We start from the raw sequence: 18,155 nt of genomic DNA on the forward strand, positions 1-18,155 counted from the left end.
CTGGTTGCTCCGAGCATCTTTCAGTCCCTTCTCAGACTCATCGGTCATCATGCTTCAGTTTCAAATTATTTACTTTCTGTCTCACTAACCATGCAACCACTGGTTGCACGTACAGATCCAGACAACTCAGCAGGTGTCCAGAATCACCCAGTCACTGTCACTTAGTTCTCATCCTATAGTATCTGATAATGATGATTGGATAAAATCTGTCTGACTCCAGAAAAGACACTGAGACCTCATGGTACACGTACAAAAGAATGCTAATGTTCTACTTCAGCCAATTTCTTCCTTATTGACCATTTCAAGTCTGACCATCTGACTCTGTAAGAATATATCACTGGTTGTCTGACAGCTAATATGTTTCCTGCATAGGGAACATCTGCGGAATTGGAAAATAATTGCAATCATGCACCTGAAAAGTAATAAAACTGAAGAACGGCGAGCCATCCACCAAGGTTGTGTCTCTCCGCTTTTCCCTTTTCATCTTTCTTGTTTTAATTTACTCTAAACTATCTAAAGCAGAAAAGGCATTACAAGTAAAGACTCAAAATAGTGGGGCAGTAAAATTTAAAAAATACTACAAAATAGTCAAAATAGTACTCACCCACTTATCCTTCATTATAAACAAACAATCTGAACTATTGTCATTCTCCAGCTGTGGGGAAAGGACTCGTTCTGTCCTAGAGGGTGTAGGACTGGTTTGACGAATTCACAACTAGCTTTCCTTGTTTTCTGACCCACAGAAAGTCTTTTCACACTGAAAAGCAGGGTTTAAGTTGTGCATGTGTGTGATCAGTACCTTACTTTCCAATTCCTCTATTAGTTCTCCATCAGTGCAGGAAATAGGTTCACACAAGGTGAGCACAGGGAGGTGGAGTGAGAGAGAAAAGAGGGCCGACTGAAGCACAAACTTTAAGACACATAATTCATCAAAGCAACTCCTCCAGGCAGTGCATGACTACGAATACAAGCTGTCTGTAACATATTGTCTTCTCTCATTTACTCTTATCTCCTCCCCTCAGAGGCCATATGTGATGAGATCCAGCACACCAGCTAATGAGATTCTTCAGACCTTTCACAAAGTCCATCCCAGCTACCCAGCAGCCTGGTCTTTGGAAATGAAGTCTCTTCTCAGAAAGGTAAATGAGTGACATGTGCATAATGCAGAATATATTATAAGAGCAGAGGTATTGAGATTGTGAATGATATTTTTCACTTTTGATACTATGTTCCAGTGGTTCCCAGCTTATTTGGCTATTGATTTCTTAAAGTGTAGTACTGAACCTCATGTTGGGTCCAATTGTGCTACACCATCACAGAAAGACAAAAACCAACTACAAAACCTGGATATATTAAATACTGAAAACATCGAAAATCTACACTTTGTTGTCTTAGGTTAAGGTTCCTAACACATACACTATGTGAATTTGTACAGTTTAACATCAATAAAGCAGGGCTACGGAAAATATAACTTATAACATATACATGCGCTGGTTCTTGGACAGAGCTGAAAAAATGTTTGGGTTTTGTTGCATGCTTCATTTAGAAAAATGTGTCTTTGGTTACACAACTCCTAGAACATACGGCTTCATGCTGTTTCTCTTCTCTTTATCCTTTGGCACAAAAAGCTCTGCTTGAAGTTGTTTTCGAATCTTTAGGCAACAAACTGCACACCGCCTCTTCTACCATTTCAGCAGTGCTTTGAATTATTTCAAAGCACAATAGCATTTACCATGAGTATGTCACTCCTGCAAAGAAGACATGGCATTTTCAGTGCACAGTCGCATCATGTGCACCTAGCATTAAGTATCCAAAGTAACTAAATGCCCAGAGTTTCAGTATAGACCAAACCTCTCTCCAGTGTGGGTGGGTGAGATTATCACCTTGGACAACATGAATGTTGTTTGAATCAGGTCCATCACACCTCCAGAATGTACTTTAGTCATTTATTTAAACCTGCACTTTCCAACTTGTCATTATGCACACGTTGATCAATTTGATGGCCATGTGATGTGTGTGTACTGTAAATACAGAAACAAGTATCTAGTACTAATCAGATTAGGGTTTTTTGGGGACAGTCCATTCTGCTCTAACATTTCAATTTCCTTTGAGAAGGTAATTATCAACAACTGACAGCAGCACTACATTTTGGCAAATAAGGTTCATGTGCAGAATCTTAAATAGGCGTCCAATTAACTGTTGCAGCACTTCTTTGAATACAAGTGATTTATTAGTTTATAAATTATGCTGTGAGCAGTGTAGTATGAAGAGTATTGTTTTTGAAGAAACTGTTAATACAGTCAACGTGATCTTATAAAAGGCGCACACAGAAAATTAACATTCATCAATTGCAGATGACGATGACAGTGTAATGTAATTAGACTACTCTCAAATCATTCCTCATGACTAACTTTCAGGAGTCTGTTTTTATTTTACAGTTAGGCCACTTGTAAAGCCAACAGATACATTGCTGCTGTGGCTTATGGGTTCTCTGGCAGAGATCCACTGCAGTCAAACTGTTGCATTGCTTCGTGCTCAGACTCCTCGTACCTCATTGGCATTCCAGTCGAGTGTGTAAATGTGTGTGTATGAGGGAGAGAAAGGGAGTGTATGTGTGTTTGAGAGAGATGTAAAGAAAGCAAAAAAAATGTAAGTGGAAAATTCCATGCTCAGAATAATTGTCCTTCATCCTTCACAACTCATCTCATAATTTTCTTTTCCTCTCCTGTCACTTTTTTTCTTCCTGTCCCTCCATCCTCTACTGACCTCTCCAGTTTCTTCCACCTCCAATCCCTTTGTCCCAATATCCTCATTCTCAGACACATCCTTAAGGGCAAACATGTGCTCAAGTCTCCGTGGGATTCTGCTTCTTAACTTTTCATCCAAGCCTCCCTATGGACAACTGTCCTTACTCTAATCCTTCTGTCTCCTTCAGCTGCTGTGCATAGATGCCCAGAAGCGCATTTCCTGTCTAGCAGAGCTACAGGATCTGGACTACATGTCAGATGTCAACTGGGACGCTGTGCTCAGCAAACAGCTTTCTCCAGGCTTTATCCCCAACGTAAGTATCAGAAATAAACTGAGCCCTGCCTCAGTATGCCACCCAACAAACTAACTGCTACTACTACTACTGCTGCTCAGACCACCAGTCCCCTCTCTGATTTCCTAAAAATTACAGCATCATTAAATGGTTTAAAACTAAATGACTACTACAAAAAAAGACCAAATACCTTATGATAAATAAGCCATCTGTAGATACCTTAATCCAAACCAGCCTGCAGCTTTGTCACAGTTTAATTGCATGATTTTGCTCCTTTTAAACAATTCAGAATAATACCATTCATCCTATTCCCATTCCCCAGTAGTTCCCCTTAGGGAATAAAGATGATTTGGGTGGGTGGGGGGGTGGGAGTAGTCAGAGGAACACACTCTTGATTAAATCTTTTCTACCAAAGCTCATAGACAGTCTATGGTTGAGCTGCAGACACCGCCCCCTGCTGGGCAAGCAGGATCTCCCACTGAGTGTTCAGACACCTGGACATAATGCACAGATACAGAATGAGAGGACAACATGTGCAGTTGTAAGATACAAAGCCTCTCTATTTCTACCTGCAGCTTTACAGGTGGTCAGGTTGCTCTGCAGGAAAGCTAAAGGTTCTACTTTTCTTGAATCGTCAAATCATTATAGAAGATGAACAAATTTAACATGTTTTTTAAAACTGTGAAAATACCACAAATAGCTAAGTTAACTCAGTTTCATACAAATAAAATTAGGGCAATTTATATTAATGATAAATTTCACTGGAGTACTTTAATATAACTATAAAATATAACCAGAGAGTTCATGTGTTAGCTGTTTAGAAATTATTGAGTCAGGTACAAAATATTATAATTATAGCTGCTTTTGTCGGCCAGTCACACCAACGCAACTATAAAAAACACCCTGTATTGTTTTAGTGAAGCAGCAAGATGACAATAACTGTCACTGCTTATGAATAAATGCAGAATGAGTGTTGCAGGAGCACACATGACTAAATGACTTTCTAATTCCAGTAAATGTCTATAGCGACTGCAGCACAGCGGGAATCCCCCAGCGACCAGTCTGACACAGCAGAGGAAAAAACACAGAATCGATGGGGAATTGACAATGTCTCTCTATCTAATTATAAGCTCATTCTGTCTTTAGTCCCCTACCGACTAATGTTTGAATATGACAAGAGAACCTTTGGTTTTCTCAACTCTCAGTCTGCTTTATCTTGATTGTTTCGCAGCCATTGAATGCCATGACTATTAAAATCAAAATCACAAAAGTGTACAATAGATAACAATATTTTATAACATTCATCATATTCTATTTAATTGCAGAACACACAAAACCTTGCATATGCACTACGGCTGTTGGAGAGTTTTACCTAAATTAAGCCTCCATAGATTAAATATTCAAAATAAAGAGTAAACCCAATCTTGGGTGTAACTGGAAGGGTTTTACATACATCACATTTCACTGCTAGTTATATTGCGCATATAACTGTGTATGAATCTCTTGAATCTTGAGTCATTTTAGTCAATGAAAAAAATGTACAAGACATTTTCCTGCAGTACCACAAGTAGCCACTGGGAAAAATTGGCTGAAGGTCTGAGAGGCAGTGTCATGTGATGGTAACAGTACTGCAGACAGTGTTACTTTCCTAGTGTATCGTCGGTACACAAAGGCAAGTAATAGCACCTCTAACAACTTGAAATAAAAATTCTAGACTATATAGAATTTAGTCGCATTCATCATTCATATGTGGGAGACTCCACCACAAGAGGTAGATTTGTCTCCAGCAGGCTGGCAGGGAGTTGGGCAGGGCAAGGGGTTCATGTCTCGGTTCCAGAAGTCAAAACCATAACACAAGACCATTGACTTGTGTTTGCAATTTTAGTCTCCGATTCTGCCTTAGAGCCATTGCACAGTTAATCAGCAAGTCGCTACACATAACTACAGCACAATAGTTTTTTTATGTATGTCTGTACTGTATGTTTCTTCAGAGACGGAGACTAAACTGTGACCCTACATTTGAGCTGGAGGAAATGATTCTAGAGTCTAAACCACTTCACAAGAAGAAGAAAAGGCTTGCTAGAAAGACAAAGGACCAGGGATCTGATGGGTCTCCACAGGTGAGATAAAACACATTAATTACACATTACACACGAGGAATGTTCTAAAACCATTTAAGAAGTATGAAAGAAACCCAGTTAAGAGAACTTTAACAGATCAAGCATAATTTAGACACCATGACCTCCTCAAAAAAATAATAAATAAAAATTAAGATTTCAATTTTGGTTTGGTTCATCGTGTCCTCACTTCTTTTATAGAGAGATCTCTCTCTATCAGAGTTCATCATTATTATATAAAGAAAGCTGAAATATTGTCTTACTTTTGCCCAGTTTCAGGGGAGATGTTGCTTCTTAGTCTGTGTCTAGAGTGCTATTAAGAATATATAATAGGGGAAGATTAAATATGCAATCACTTAACTCTTTTACTTCCAGTATTTTACCCATCCACATAAATCAGCTGTTGTTGTGGGGAAAGCACAAAAAGGTTAATTTGATCGCCCAGTCAGATGAGATGTGGGAGAAATACACACACTTTACACACTCACATGATAGAAGAAGCAGCTACCACCAACATCAGTGATTTTTATTTTTGGTCAATGCAGCATTGTGAGCTGATCGATGCTTCTTCGTTTCTGAGCAACTTATAGGACATTAATTAACTCGTGTTTATATTACATCCAAACTGTCCTGAAAAAAGGAATTCCTAAAAACATTCTGCGCAACAAGGTTATAGTTAAGTCATACATACATAAAAGAATGTATTTTGTAAAGAATTTTTTTTTCTATATTTTCTTCCAATATTAACATTTAACATAAAACAGATGCTCAAATCTAATCTAATATTTATACAAGTCCTAACTAAATTAACTACAAACGTTACACTAACTACTTCCATGCTGTGGAAAAACTATCCCATCTTCAAAACGTCTGTGTGGCAACAGTATGAACCTCAAGGATTATCAACTAAAGCTGGAAGGGTAAAGTCTACCAAACTAAAAGTCTTTTAGTGGTAAATATCAGGGTTCATGAGTCCGCCAGCAAAGAATTGAACAATAATATGCACAATGTGTGCATGGCCGAGTTAGAAACGAAAGCCACATTCTTAAAAACAAACTCAAGGCTGTGTAGATAAACCTAGAGGTTTATTTAATTCACTAATTTGTCTTTTTTGTTTTTTTTACCAATTTTCTGAACAATTTCCTAAAATGCACGACAAAGAACCTTCCTACTAGTCCCCTTTCACAGATATACACAGATATACTGTAGTAATGGGCAGAGGAACTATTTCTACACAAATTTAGTTCTTGATATATATATATTTTTTAGTTGTCCTCTCACTAAACAGGGAAGTGTAGTAATAGTACAACAGATCAGCGAACTGCCACAACAAAGTCTACGATTTTTTAATCCAATTTTGAATCAATAGATTTTGTCCATGTTCTGGGACATCAGACAGTGAACACTAACCCACTGGAATCAGATGTGTGTGCTTTTATCAGCTATAGTGCAGTAGTACGTGTTAAGTCTGGTTGCTGTCCTAAAATACGGTGTCACATCAAGGACGCTTATCCTCACACACACAGTATGCTAACTCACATCCAACCTGAGCAATTATAGACTTCGACCCTTCTCTTACTCTTTGGCACATCACAGTTTATGTGCCTCTTTTCTAATAAAAGTGAAGCAATTTATTTGGTCTAGACTCTCGAGCACATATCCTGCCAGCCTGCAATAAGATGTCAGAGCTGGCCCAAAGTGTGCCATGTTTTATAGAAACTGACAACCACTTGTGAAAAGCTGCTTATGTGTTGTGTATACCAGTTATATCTCACTGTATAGCCAGACAACATTTGTCACCTCTTTGCCCATTCAGACAAAGAGAAAGTCTCCAATACTAATCAAATCATGATAGCCTTTCAGGAAAACATTTATGTTATGGAGACATAAAGTCGGTGGAATGGTTTGGAACTCTTTTAGGATAGGTAGCTTCAATTTCATCATAATATCAACTTATTTATTCTTGTAACAATATGTAATACTTGACCAATATATTACAATGAGGGGAACATTAATTTTCAGCTTTAGTGTCTTGACATGTCTTTAATGTGCAAAAGAGGAGAACTGTTAACATATTTCAACGTAACACTACACAGTATTGATTCATATTTGCTGAATTTCAAAAAGAGATGCTTAACTCAAACATGTCCTACAAAATCCAGTACTGAAAGCTTTAACCTTTCATTTAAAGTAATTTATTTATTGTGTCCATCTATTATTCATTTCAAGTAGTCACATTGTGTGTGCTGGTATCTCTGTCGGGGAGAACACTTCACCGCCTAAAAATATCCGTTTGAGTTTATGCAGTGCTTTACCATATCCATTTACAGGGGGCCTTTGGGGCCACTTGTGATGGATGCATGTAAGAGACAGAATAAGAAAGAAAGTAAGTGCTTGATGTGTGTGAGGGAGAGCAAGAAAGCTACCTGCACCATTGCCTATCTCAGCCTAAGCATGCTCTGTATTCTTTTTGCATGTAGCTCTTCTCCTCTCCTCATCTTCCTTGCCTTCTTTCTAACCCTCTTTCTCCTCAATTTTCTTTAGACTCCTTTAATGATGCTTCCACCCAACAAATATCGGTCCTCTTTTATCTCTCTGCCTCTGTCTCTCTGTCACTGCCACGCTCATAATGTAGCATGAAAATTATTCAATTAAATAACTGACCATTTAGAGCATTTTATCATGCTGCGAGAGCAAAATAAATAAGCGTGCTCCTATCCATCATATACAGACTCGCACTGGTCTTAATGTAGTGAGGACACTTACTGAATTGCATTTCCTAGCCCGCAATCCCAACTCCCAGACCTTACCATAAATACATTGAACCCATCAGGGTAATAATCCTACTGTAATCATTTCAACACAAGAGAGTTTGATTTTACTTTTGTAACAAAAATGTTTTAGCTTTTTTGTTATTAAATACCTGTGATATACAGACCAGTTTTGACGGTTCCCACAATAAAGCATAATTTGAGGTACTGTCTGGTTGATAAGACATGGTCATGTTGTTGCTTCATAGCAGCTTGAATTTTTTTGCTAAGCACTTTCACTGCACTTCTCCTCAGCTGTGCAAAGCTCTGTACCAAGTTTCAACACATTGTTTAGTAGTAAAACATTTAGTAGCTAAAGAGGCAGACATGGCTCTAAAGATTAAGTGGAGACCGAATGCTAAGTCATAAAATGGTTCTGGAGGTTAGAAGTATGACTGAATAAATTATTCCATATTAACTTAAAAGCCACATATGTCAATATTGTGTTCATTTGATTCTGCCGCCCCCAAGTGGCCAGAAAGTAAGTTTGTTACTGCAGCTTTAAAATTACTAAAACTTTTAGTAATTGTACAATAAAATCATGTGACAGTGAATATAAAAGGACAGATGATTAATTCAGCACCAAGGAGAAAGACATAAAGGCTGTGGTTTTACCAGTTACCAGTCACTGAATGTAGTAATGACAAATAGTTTATCCTTACAGCAAGCCCTTTGTTATAATTGCCACTGCAAGTGTTTAGTAGTCCATAAGGGAAAAAAGAAAACACAAATTTTATGATTTCTGAGACTAAGAGAAAATTCTAATTTAAAAAGAGCAGTTGTAACAGCAAGCAGAATCATGTGTTTTAATAAAGTGAGTAGCATGACACCTATACATTCCTTCCAATCCTTCGAAATTCTTTTACAAGAGAAATTTACATTTCATGAATGTATGTGTGCTCACTGCTAAGAGAACAGAAGCTGCATACAAGTATTGTAAAATCCCTTAATTAGTATTGGAGTCAGGTAAATTAATGAACTGCTGAAGGAATGAGAAAGAGCTGCATATGTATGTGAGAGTGTAGCTCCACATGTGCCACTAATTAGGAACAGGGACACAACCTTCGCTTTTGACCTGACTAGTAAGTTCATCAGAAGCCGTCAAACAGACTGAAAACTAGAACTCGTTCCACAGTGAATGTTACAGAGTTGTCATAGGTTCAGCCGTACATTTTGACATAAAATGTGTTTGGGCTGTTGTTAGGAGCTTTCTATAACCATTGATCGCTCATCTCTATATCCGTATAAGCAGGATTGTTGTAAAATCCTAGCACAGTTTCGATGTATTTATGATGTATTTGGTGCCAAGTAGACATGTTTAAAATTATAATTATTATAATTATAAGGTAATTATTCAATGGCCTTTAAATTTAAACATCAACTTATTTCCTTTAACCACCATACACATTAGCAGTCACATCACCAAAGTCAGTCGTATCTTCCAACAAAAACACAGCGAGTCCAGACAAGGACACTGAGAATTGTCCCTTTTGGGCCCTTGTCCAGCTGGGCACTCCCTTTGGTCTGTCTCATTAAATACAAAGCTTCATCGAGCAGTTGGCGTACTTGGCTTCTGAACTGTGTTTTTTAAATACATGAAAGAAAGAGAGACGGAGCAGGAGAGACAAGTGGCGACTTGTCTATAGTTTAAGCACTGTTAAAGTTAAAGCCCAGTGGCTGTTCTACAATAGGCTTCTGTTTATTCTTTTATTGTGCTTGATGCCAAGTGTCTTTCTGACCTTCTTTCTCTACTCTAATAAGTTCATTCATCCCTTCTCCTGAGAAGAAGGAAATCAACAATCTCCACCTCACACTCAATGATCAAGACAGAGAGTAGCAAAAAGATGCAAACCACAAATTTAGTGACTGTGAAAGCCTTTACAAAGTCTGATTTACACAACAGAGAAGTGGTGAAGGACAAAGCAGTGAAAGAGAGAAAAACAAATATGATGCCCAAACGTTCCACTGCCTGGGTTAAAAGCCTAACAGTAGCTACACAAAGTGTGAATTAGAAGGATTTCTAGCATCAGAGTTAAATGAACAGATCTATCTATTGTTTTCCCCGTGCTACTGTATGTTTTCTAGGTTTAGCGGTATATCTGTCAATTGTGGTCTGACGTAGAGATACAAAACTGTGAAATTTCATATAAGTTAGTCTGGTGTGTTTTGTCATTTTTTCAAGGCTCACATCTTACATTCTTACATTTGGGGATACATCTGTCAGTTTTGAAGCGTGCTGTTAAATCCCACAGCCCCTAGACAAGTATACTATATCTATGCTGAGTGAACACTTGAAAAAGTGCAGTGGTAGGAGTATGTGCCTGTGTGCTAATGTGGACCAACATAACAAACCTGCTAAGGAATAGGAGAGATAAAACAAAAATGCCAACAACAAGTCGGACATCTTCCAAATATACTTCTAAATCACTAGCATCACCTCAAAATTTTAGTTTGCATGACAGCTAAAACCTCTTACAGGCACTGAACCTACTGCAGCACTCCAGCTGCTGTTCAGCCACCGTTGTTACTAATTAAACCATTCTGTTTCTGTAAATTGCCATTTCTGGTTCAACTTCTTCGATAAGGACCGGTTTGTTTTGTCATGCTTTTAGATCTAAGAACGTCATTATGACACATTCAGAAACACTACATCACACCTACAACCCGTCACCTGTCATGTATGTATCACATCCATCACCGATGTCTGACAAATGATTTACTGTATTCCTCCTCTGTCTTTGTCTGCCTGTTTGTTTCTTTGTCCTTTCTGTAGTCTGCAACACCCACACAAAAATATTCCCAGTCTCTGTCTGGATGTTTGGCAGCTATGTAGTCACGTTTCTTCTGTGTTCATGTGAATATGCAGTTTTCATTTGTCATACTGCTGTGGCAAATAACCCTTAATCATAAACCCAAAGGCAAAGAAATTGTTTGCAATTAAGAAATATGCCAGTCATAAACCTGCTTCTTATTTATTCACTCTCTCCACCTCTGTCTTGCACACATGCTAAAATTATAACACAATGCACAAGCTGCACCTTCTGCTCTTTTTTTTTCACTTTTCCAATGTACACACACTGCTCACTCTAGTCTCTCTTTCTACTTATCCCTGCCCTAATTTAGTTGATGGCTTTTGGTCTGCCAGCGGCTGCTGCCCCACTGTGACAGCACCTGTAGGGAGCATTTCTGCTGAGCCTGAACTTTGGCGTTTCGAGGGCCGATATAACTGTGGGGTTTGTGTAGAAGGAGCATGTGTGGATGTTGGTCTTCATGTCTAATCCTTTTGTTGAAGATGATGCATTTTGAGAAAATGCTCTAAAGTGCAGACATTCAGAAGTTTGGCCAGTTTTGAGTTAATGCTTTAAATGAACATTAAGTTCTGCATTTGTTCATTTTCTGTGTTCTTGTGTAATTTCTCTCTCTCGCACACACCATGCAGTGTTATAATGATGATGTATCTATCTCATCTCTCTCCTCACTGTCTCCTTGGGTGAGTGAGAAAGCACCTGTATACTTGTATTGGCACAACACAAGTGTGAGGACACCTGGTGTGACAGTGCAGGATGTTCTCACATGATTTAGTGGGCCAAATATGTATGAGTACATAGAGCAGATGGAGACAGAGTAAATGTCCTCTAAAGTTAGGTCAATCTCTTCTACTGGCATCTTATTAATAAGAAATGCATATGAGTAAAGCAACTCTTAAAGTTTTCTCCAAAAATATATATGTATTTTATGTAATAAATTATGAATCTGTTGCTGGGAATAACAATGACTAACGACTATAACTTGTTGTTTTTCTGGAACTGCCAACAGGGATTGTTAAATGATGATGTGGTTTTCTGTTTGTCTCTCCTCCAGAATGGTCAGTTGCAGCAGCGATTGGACAATGTCCAGAGAGACTTCATCATCTTTAACAGAGAAAAGTAAGGAAAATCCTTCTCTCTCCATTACTGTAAAGTACTGCATGTGATAATTAGAATGTTTAGGAGTTTAAAGACTGTTGCCATGCATAGATTTAAAGTGAGAAAAAAACAGTTTTCCTTGCTGACTAGTGAACGCTTGTAGGATGGTGTGAAAGGACAGTAATGAGGCTATTTGTGGCAGGAGATCTGGTCCATATATGTGGGTGTGTGATTAAGGCAGAAGCACAGAAACTGGCAAAGAGGAGGGTCCCCCATTTTGACACTGTACAGTATGAGAATTAGAAAATCCAAACCTCACTCAAGATCAAGGAAAGTTTTCACCATTAATTTGTATTAGTAAATGTCAAACAAGTGAAATCTTTACTTTTGCAAGGGGAAGGCAAGGTTAATAAAGCTAAATAAGCCTACAACAGATATTTAATATGGTCCAAACTCATCTATCAATCTTTGCCCTCCCAAGAGTGGTAACAAACAGAATACAAAATGTTCTCAGGAAACCTCAGATGTGGCGTCTTCCTGCATAAAAGCACACAGAATCTAAGTATAAATAGTAGGATCGCTGCGCTCCGAGGTTCAAATCTCGGCTGTGGTCTACCTCCAGTAGGGATCATCTGGCATCTTATGCTTACCCTGCCTTTGCCTTGTACCTTGAATCTTTGTAAGTCCTTTGGATAAAAGTGTCTGCCAAATGACTAAATGTAAATGTGTACAGTACTGTAGTTTATCATACATTAGAAGATAATACACAGAAAGAACAAATGGTCAACAGGCAGTAAAAACTGTTTCAGAAACTGTAAGGCTACATTTGCCCTACTACAGTAGTTGGTTATGAAAAAAGACAAAATGCCAGTAAATGATAGAAAGAACTGTGACATTATTTGTTAATTTTGCCATCACATAGCAAAACGCTACACAAGCACAAAAATGTGCAGTCGCTGCAATATCATTGTTTGACTTTTTATGTTCTAATTAAATTAAACAGGTCAAGGAAAACAGTACCAGACTCAGAGTCTTCTGAACTATCCACAAGTGAGAAGAACAAAGCAATAGAGGATGGACAGAATAACAACGTTGAGCCGGCTGCCTTCTTATCAGGATAGGTCTCACCACTCGAGATCTCCACTCACTTCCTTATCACTTGCACCTGCCTACAGGTTGTAGATCAGCACTGTACAAACAGACACATAATACTCTATCAGCACTCAGATCCAATCTACCATGATACTGCACACTATTTCGCACACACAAATGCAGCACTGTTCACCTATAGTACAAAAACACTATCAAGAGCTCCACAACTGCAGGAGTGAAATGGACTCCTGGAGCAGCAGCCATGCCAGAGCCAAGCTATTCTGTCACGAGAAGAATGACTCACATCATGCTCCCTTACATCACTCTGGTGCTTTATGGTCTGCTCAGCTTCAACTCCGAGCTGTGAGCTGAAGTGCAAAAGAGGTCACTTCCCTGCCGAACAAGGAGACTGGAGAAAGCTACACAGCAAATAAGTCTGATGTGGGAAACATGGCTGAACGTTGTTTGAGCAGTTTCTTTGAAGGACTCTCTGATTTCCTTATCAGCAAAGTATTTGTTAGTTCTTTAGTTATTTGAATACCGAACTGAATAGACTAAAAAATTGACAACATCTACTAAATATCAAAGACTTAGATGGAGAGCTTTTTTCCTTGTGATCTACATTACTGGAGATTTGAATATAATAATATAAAACATTAAAATGGAGGGGTTTATTAAACTAAAACAATGCCTTTGTTTTTATGGTGGCTACCACAGATTCTTTGAAGATAGAGCTGGACTGTGGGCTTGAGCATAAATGGCTCACTCTATCACAGCAGCAGCTGCATGGCTGTAGTGGTCATTATACTTAGTTTTACTAATCAGGCTAACAGGCTACATTTGGTACAATGACCAAACTTCACCAAATGCAGATATAGGTAAAAGACACTGCATGGATTTAATATTAAGCTTAAAGGTCAATTCTTGACCTTGGGAGTTTGTCCAGAGCTGTTAAAATTAAGGCCACTCAACAAGACTTAAAGCTCCAAGGACACCAAGAAAGTAAATGTTCTGATGAAAGTCTTTTGTCAAAGTGGTTTTAAATTACCTCTGAGAATTTGGACTAACTGTTGTGTCAATTTGCAAATGACCAGCTGGGTCTTCAAATAATGATTTATGGCTATGAAAAGGTAGCTGGTAGATGTTAGATGTTCTGCACTGAAACTTGCTTTGCACATGCTTCTTCATCAACTGTAGCATTTATGCACAGAGAGACAAAAAACCTTAATCTGTGAGTGAACACTTATTTCATTAAGAAGGGTTTTATAGACAAGGATATGAATTAGTTTTAGATAAGGTTCCTTTTTCAGTTACTCTCTGCATTCAAGTTTGTTTGTGTCAAATTATTTTAATGACCTTCCTCTTTTGTGTTGGATACAGTTAGTTACATATGTGCCACCAGATAAGGTTTTATATTTATATCACAAGTAATTGCTCCCATAAAAGAATAGGTCTGCAGTCAAAACTCTTGCTCAGATGGTGTTCAGCAGTAATCTGAAATTCAGCACCAGCTGGATACCATAGTAGCATAAAAATATCAACACAGATTTTGTCTTGTGTCCATATGTTTAACAAGAAAACTATGAAGGAAACAAATAAATACCATGCAAGGCATCACAACATTTATTGTAGTAAATCTTACTGCAGTAGTAGATGATCTTGGCTTAAACACACCTTCCTCTGAAATTTGCAGAGGGATGCCTTATACCATAAATATGGCACACAGCTTGTTGTAGGTAGTAAAAACCTGAGCTTTTTTTCACAATTAGTAAGTAAATGTGGTTTATACTAATGCCTGGTCATTCTACTGACCTTTGCAAGATGACTAAATCCTTTCACATCTATAATAGTTGATATTACATTTAACATATTCAATTGAAAATTGTTGGAATTTTTCTATTGAAAAATGCTACATTTTGACTTACCTTTGTGTTGTTGTTGTTGTCATTGATGTACTTTTACATACCCAAAGATGACGTCCTCGTAAGCTGTAAGATATAGTGAGGTAGTTAAACAGATGGACTATATGAACTACTTTATTGATCCCAATGGGGAAATTGTTGTTTAGACAGCTACAGTAGATGATGGATCTACTGTGGGGTTTCTGTGTCTTGTCCAAGAGACCTCGACATATAGCCAGGAGGAACCAGTAACCTTGGGGTTTATAGACGACTGCTTTACCAACTGAGCTAACAGCCGCAAATATATGTGGGTAAACCCAGAGTAAATAATATTTGTGAATCATTATTTATGTTATAGTATCATATGATATCTACTATATATATATACATATATATGATAGAGTGTCATATGAGGTGTATTTATTTCACCAGGTTCACAAATGGTTATCATCAGATGTGGTAGATTTGACATTTCCAGAAAGTAAAGGTTTAGAATAATCTATCTAAAAATTATTTATCCTGGGAACAGACTTGTTCCACACTTGTGAATTTTTTCCTTGTTGAGGTTTTGCTGTCCTTCAGTTGTCACTGTGTGTTATTGTATTCAAATGTGATGAAGTTGCAAACTATTAAGGTGTGCCTTAAATAATGAATTTCTTTTTCTGAACCAATCTGACTGTGCCTTGTGCTTTATTTCACGTTGATCTTACTGAATATCCACAATTTCCTAAATAAAATATTGTGAGTAATGATTTCAAGTAAACGAGGGACAAAACATTGTATTGGTTATAAAAGTGCTTATTAATATTAACAGTAGTGAAAAGAGGTCATAGGAAAAATGTGTAAGTCATGCTAAAAATTGGATTTCTAATGTGTACTGTGTTGATCCTATCCTGAATATAATATTGCCCCCCAGTGTTAGCTGGCCAGTAATACAGTTAATAACCCACGTACTGTAGGGATATAGTATATCATGGTTAACATGCAAATATTCAGCTAAAAGGAAAAAAAAAACATTTAACATAAAATAAATAATAATATGATGTAAAAATAATAACTGAAAGCTTTCTTCACTCCTAGCTTCAGTGGCTACTGTACTTTCGCATGAATCCTTTGGGTTAAGATAGGATCTCTTTACTCTCTATCTCCTTTCCAGTGTTAATATACATCCCCAGTAACTGAAATGCACCATATGCTTTTCCTATTCTCTCTTTCCTACCCACACATATTCACGATTTACAGATTGGAGTCCAACATTTCCTGAGATCATGTAGGAGTCATAGCCCCTTCCCTTCACCACAGTGGGCTCAGCAGAGGCAGTTTTCCACATTAATGGCCGATCTGAGAAGTTGATAAATGTCCCTGCAATCAAAACTTCGCCTGCTTTAGCCACAGATATGCAGCATAATAACAATTTTAGAAAACAGTTGCTGCAATCTAATTTTTGCACACAGTAAGATGTTTCGTATTTGAGAACATGAACAGCGTAATGACAGCTGATGTACAGTTATGTACATCAGCTGTCATTACACAGTGACCCACAACAGTAACATTGTAACCACTGAAGATACTGACTCATCTCTCTGTCCAGACCTAGTCTGCATGTTATGACTGTACCACTGCAATCTGCCATGATTACTATGATATCAGACATTTACTCACTATTAAACAATGCACATGGGAACTGTTAGTAGGAGTAAACTGGGAAACACAAAGGAGCTCAGTAGGACATTTTGAAACAACCCTACATTAAGAGTGCAATAATAGATGTAGGCCAAATTTAAATACAGTTCAGATACAACAAACATCCATGAAGGCAAGGTGCTAATCTTTAGCTAAGTTAGCTAACGGTATCCACATAATGGAAAAGTAAAGGTAAAAGAATGCCTGAATGTTAGACGTCCGTTTGCTGTGAAATAAAAGTGACTCAAACATATAATAATGTAATTAATGAGGATGTCTTTATGGTAAACCTGGTGAGAAATCTGTTAGCAAGTGTGTGCTACTGTTAGCACACGGTTGTTGCCATAGCTACATGAATTAGCCAAGCTAACTAACATTAGCAAAAAAAGCTATTCTGACAAAAAGTAACAAAATATAAATCTATATGCGTTTATATGTCATTTTCGATAAACATTAATGTTTATGTCATATAAACAAATGTAGTTAAAGCTAACTTAGTTAGCTTCGAGCTGCAACCTGAGTCCGTTTTTTAGGAAATGTTTGTTTATATTTTGGAAACTTGATCCACTGAATCCATTTACAGTTCTACCTGATCACACTGACACTTTTTAAAACCTAAGTAATGATGACCGACGGCTACAACTGAAATACAATCAGTTTTTTGGATAATGTTTTTAATATCTTTATTAATTAAAATCAGAAATACCTGTATCACCGGAAACTGGAACATGGCAGAGGTGGGCACTTCCGGTCCTGGAGGACATGCTCATTTCCGGGTCAGGTGTGTTCAGTCAATCAGGAGCTGGAAGATACCAATTCACTTTGTCTTCTCCCACTCCCTCATTGTCTAAAATGGTATAGTCCAGCTTCTGATTGACTGAACACACCTGATCCAGGTGATCAGCAGTGGGCGGGGCAGTGGCTCTCAAGGACCTGGGTGTACAACTCTGGGTTGTGGTTTAGTGCTGCTCCTGATGACCATTTAATGTGTTTTATCTAAATAGGAACACACTAAACTACTAATAAAAGTTTATGTTCCACTAGAACTTAACTTTTATTTTCACAATTCTTTTCACTAGTTTATTTCAACATAATCTTCTGGTAACATCTCAGTTGTGAAACTCTGGACAAGTGAAAGGTGGCCAAGTGTCTGGATAAGATACTGGTGTTAAAAATGTAAGTAAATCAACATAAATCTCTCAGGTCTTTATTTTTCACATAGTCTGTTACAGCCATGACTCACTGTCTAGAGATAGAGCTGTTCTCACACTTTATACAGAGAAACAGTGTTTGATAATGTGCAGACTAAACACAGAAATATGCTGATGGAGAGATATACTGTAGCACAGAGGGGCTTTTAAGTAATGCTGGTGTATTAGGAAACGAGTAAGGACATTTTATATAAATAAGAATGACCTGTGAAGATAAAATGTACTTAGATGGTGATACTATTAGGCCTAACCTGCAGAGCTCCTTAAGCAAATTCTCTCTACAGTCACATTATCAGCACCGAAGCAAAGACACAAGTAAACCTAATGCACTGTAGTCTTATTTTTTCATTTATTTCTTGACTTTAAGTTAAATACAAAAGAAGAGATCTCAGTCAA

General features: G+C 37.7%; 1 protein-coding gene across 2 annotated transcripts in view; it reads left to right on the plus strand.

Moving 5' to 3' along the window:
• Positions 1-13,024, plus strand: part of stk32a (serine/threonine kinase 32A) — a 50,309-nt gene extending 37,285 nt beyond the window's left edge. The window contains exons 8-12 of one of the 2 annotated variants that reach the window (XM_026370352.1): positions 1,023-1,139; positions 2,936-3,061; positions 5,032-5,160; positions 11,829-11,893; positions 12,876-13,024. In XM_026370352.1, coding sequence (XP_026226137.1) covers positions 1,023-1,139; positions 2,936-3,061; positions 5,032-5,160; positions 11,829-11,893; positions 12,876-12,993 — 555 coding nt within the window. In that variant the 3' untranslated portion in view covers positions 12,994-13,024. Of the gene's footprint in view, positions 1-1,022; positions 1,140-2,935; positions 3,062-5,031; positions 5,161-11,828; positions 11,898-12,875 lie in introns of those variants that run through there. The other variant, XM_026370353.1, reaches the window with a different exon arrangement.
• Positions 13,025-18,155: the final 5,131 nt, after the last annotated feature.

Source organism: Anabas testudineus, chromosome 14, assembly GCF_900324465.2.
Source record: "Anabas testudineus chromosome 14, fAnaTes1.2, whole genome shotgun sequence".
Lineage (NCBI taxonomy): Eukaryota > Metazoa > Chordata > Actinopteri > Anabantiformes > Anabantidae > Anabas > Anabas testudineus.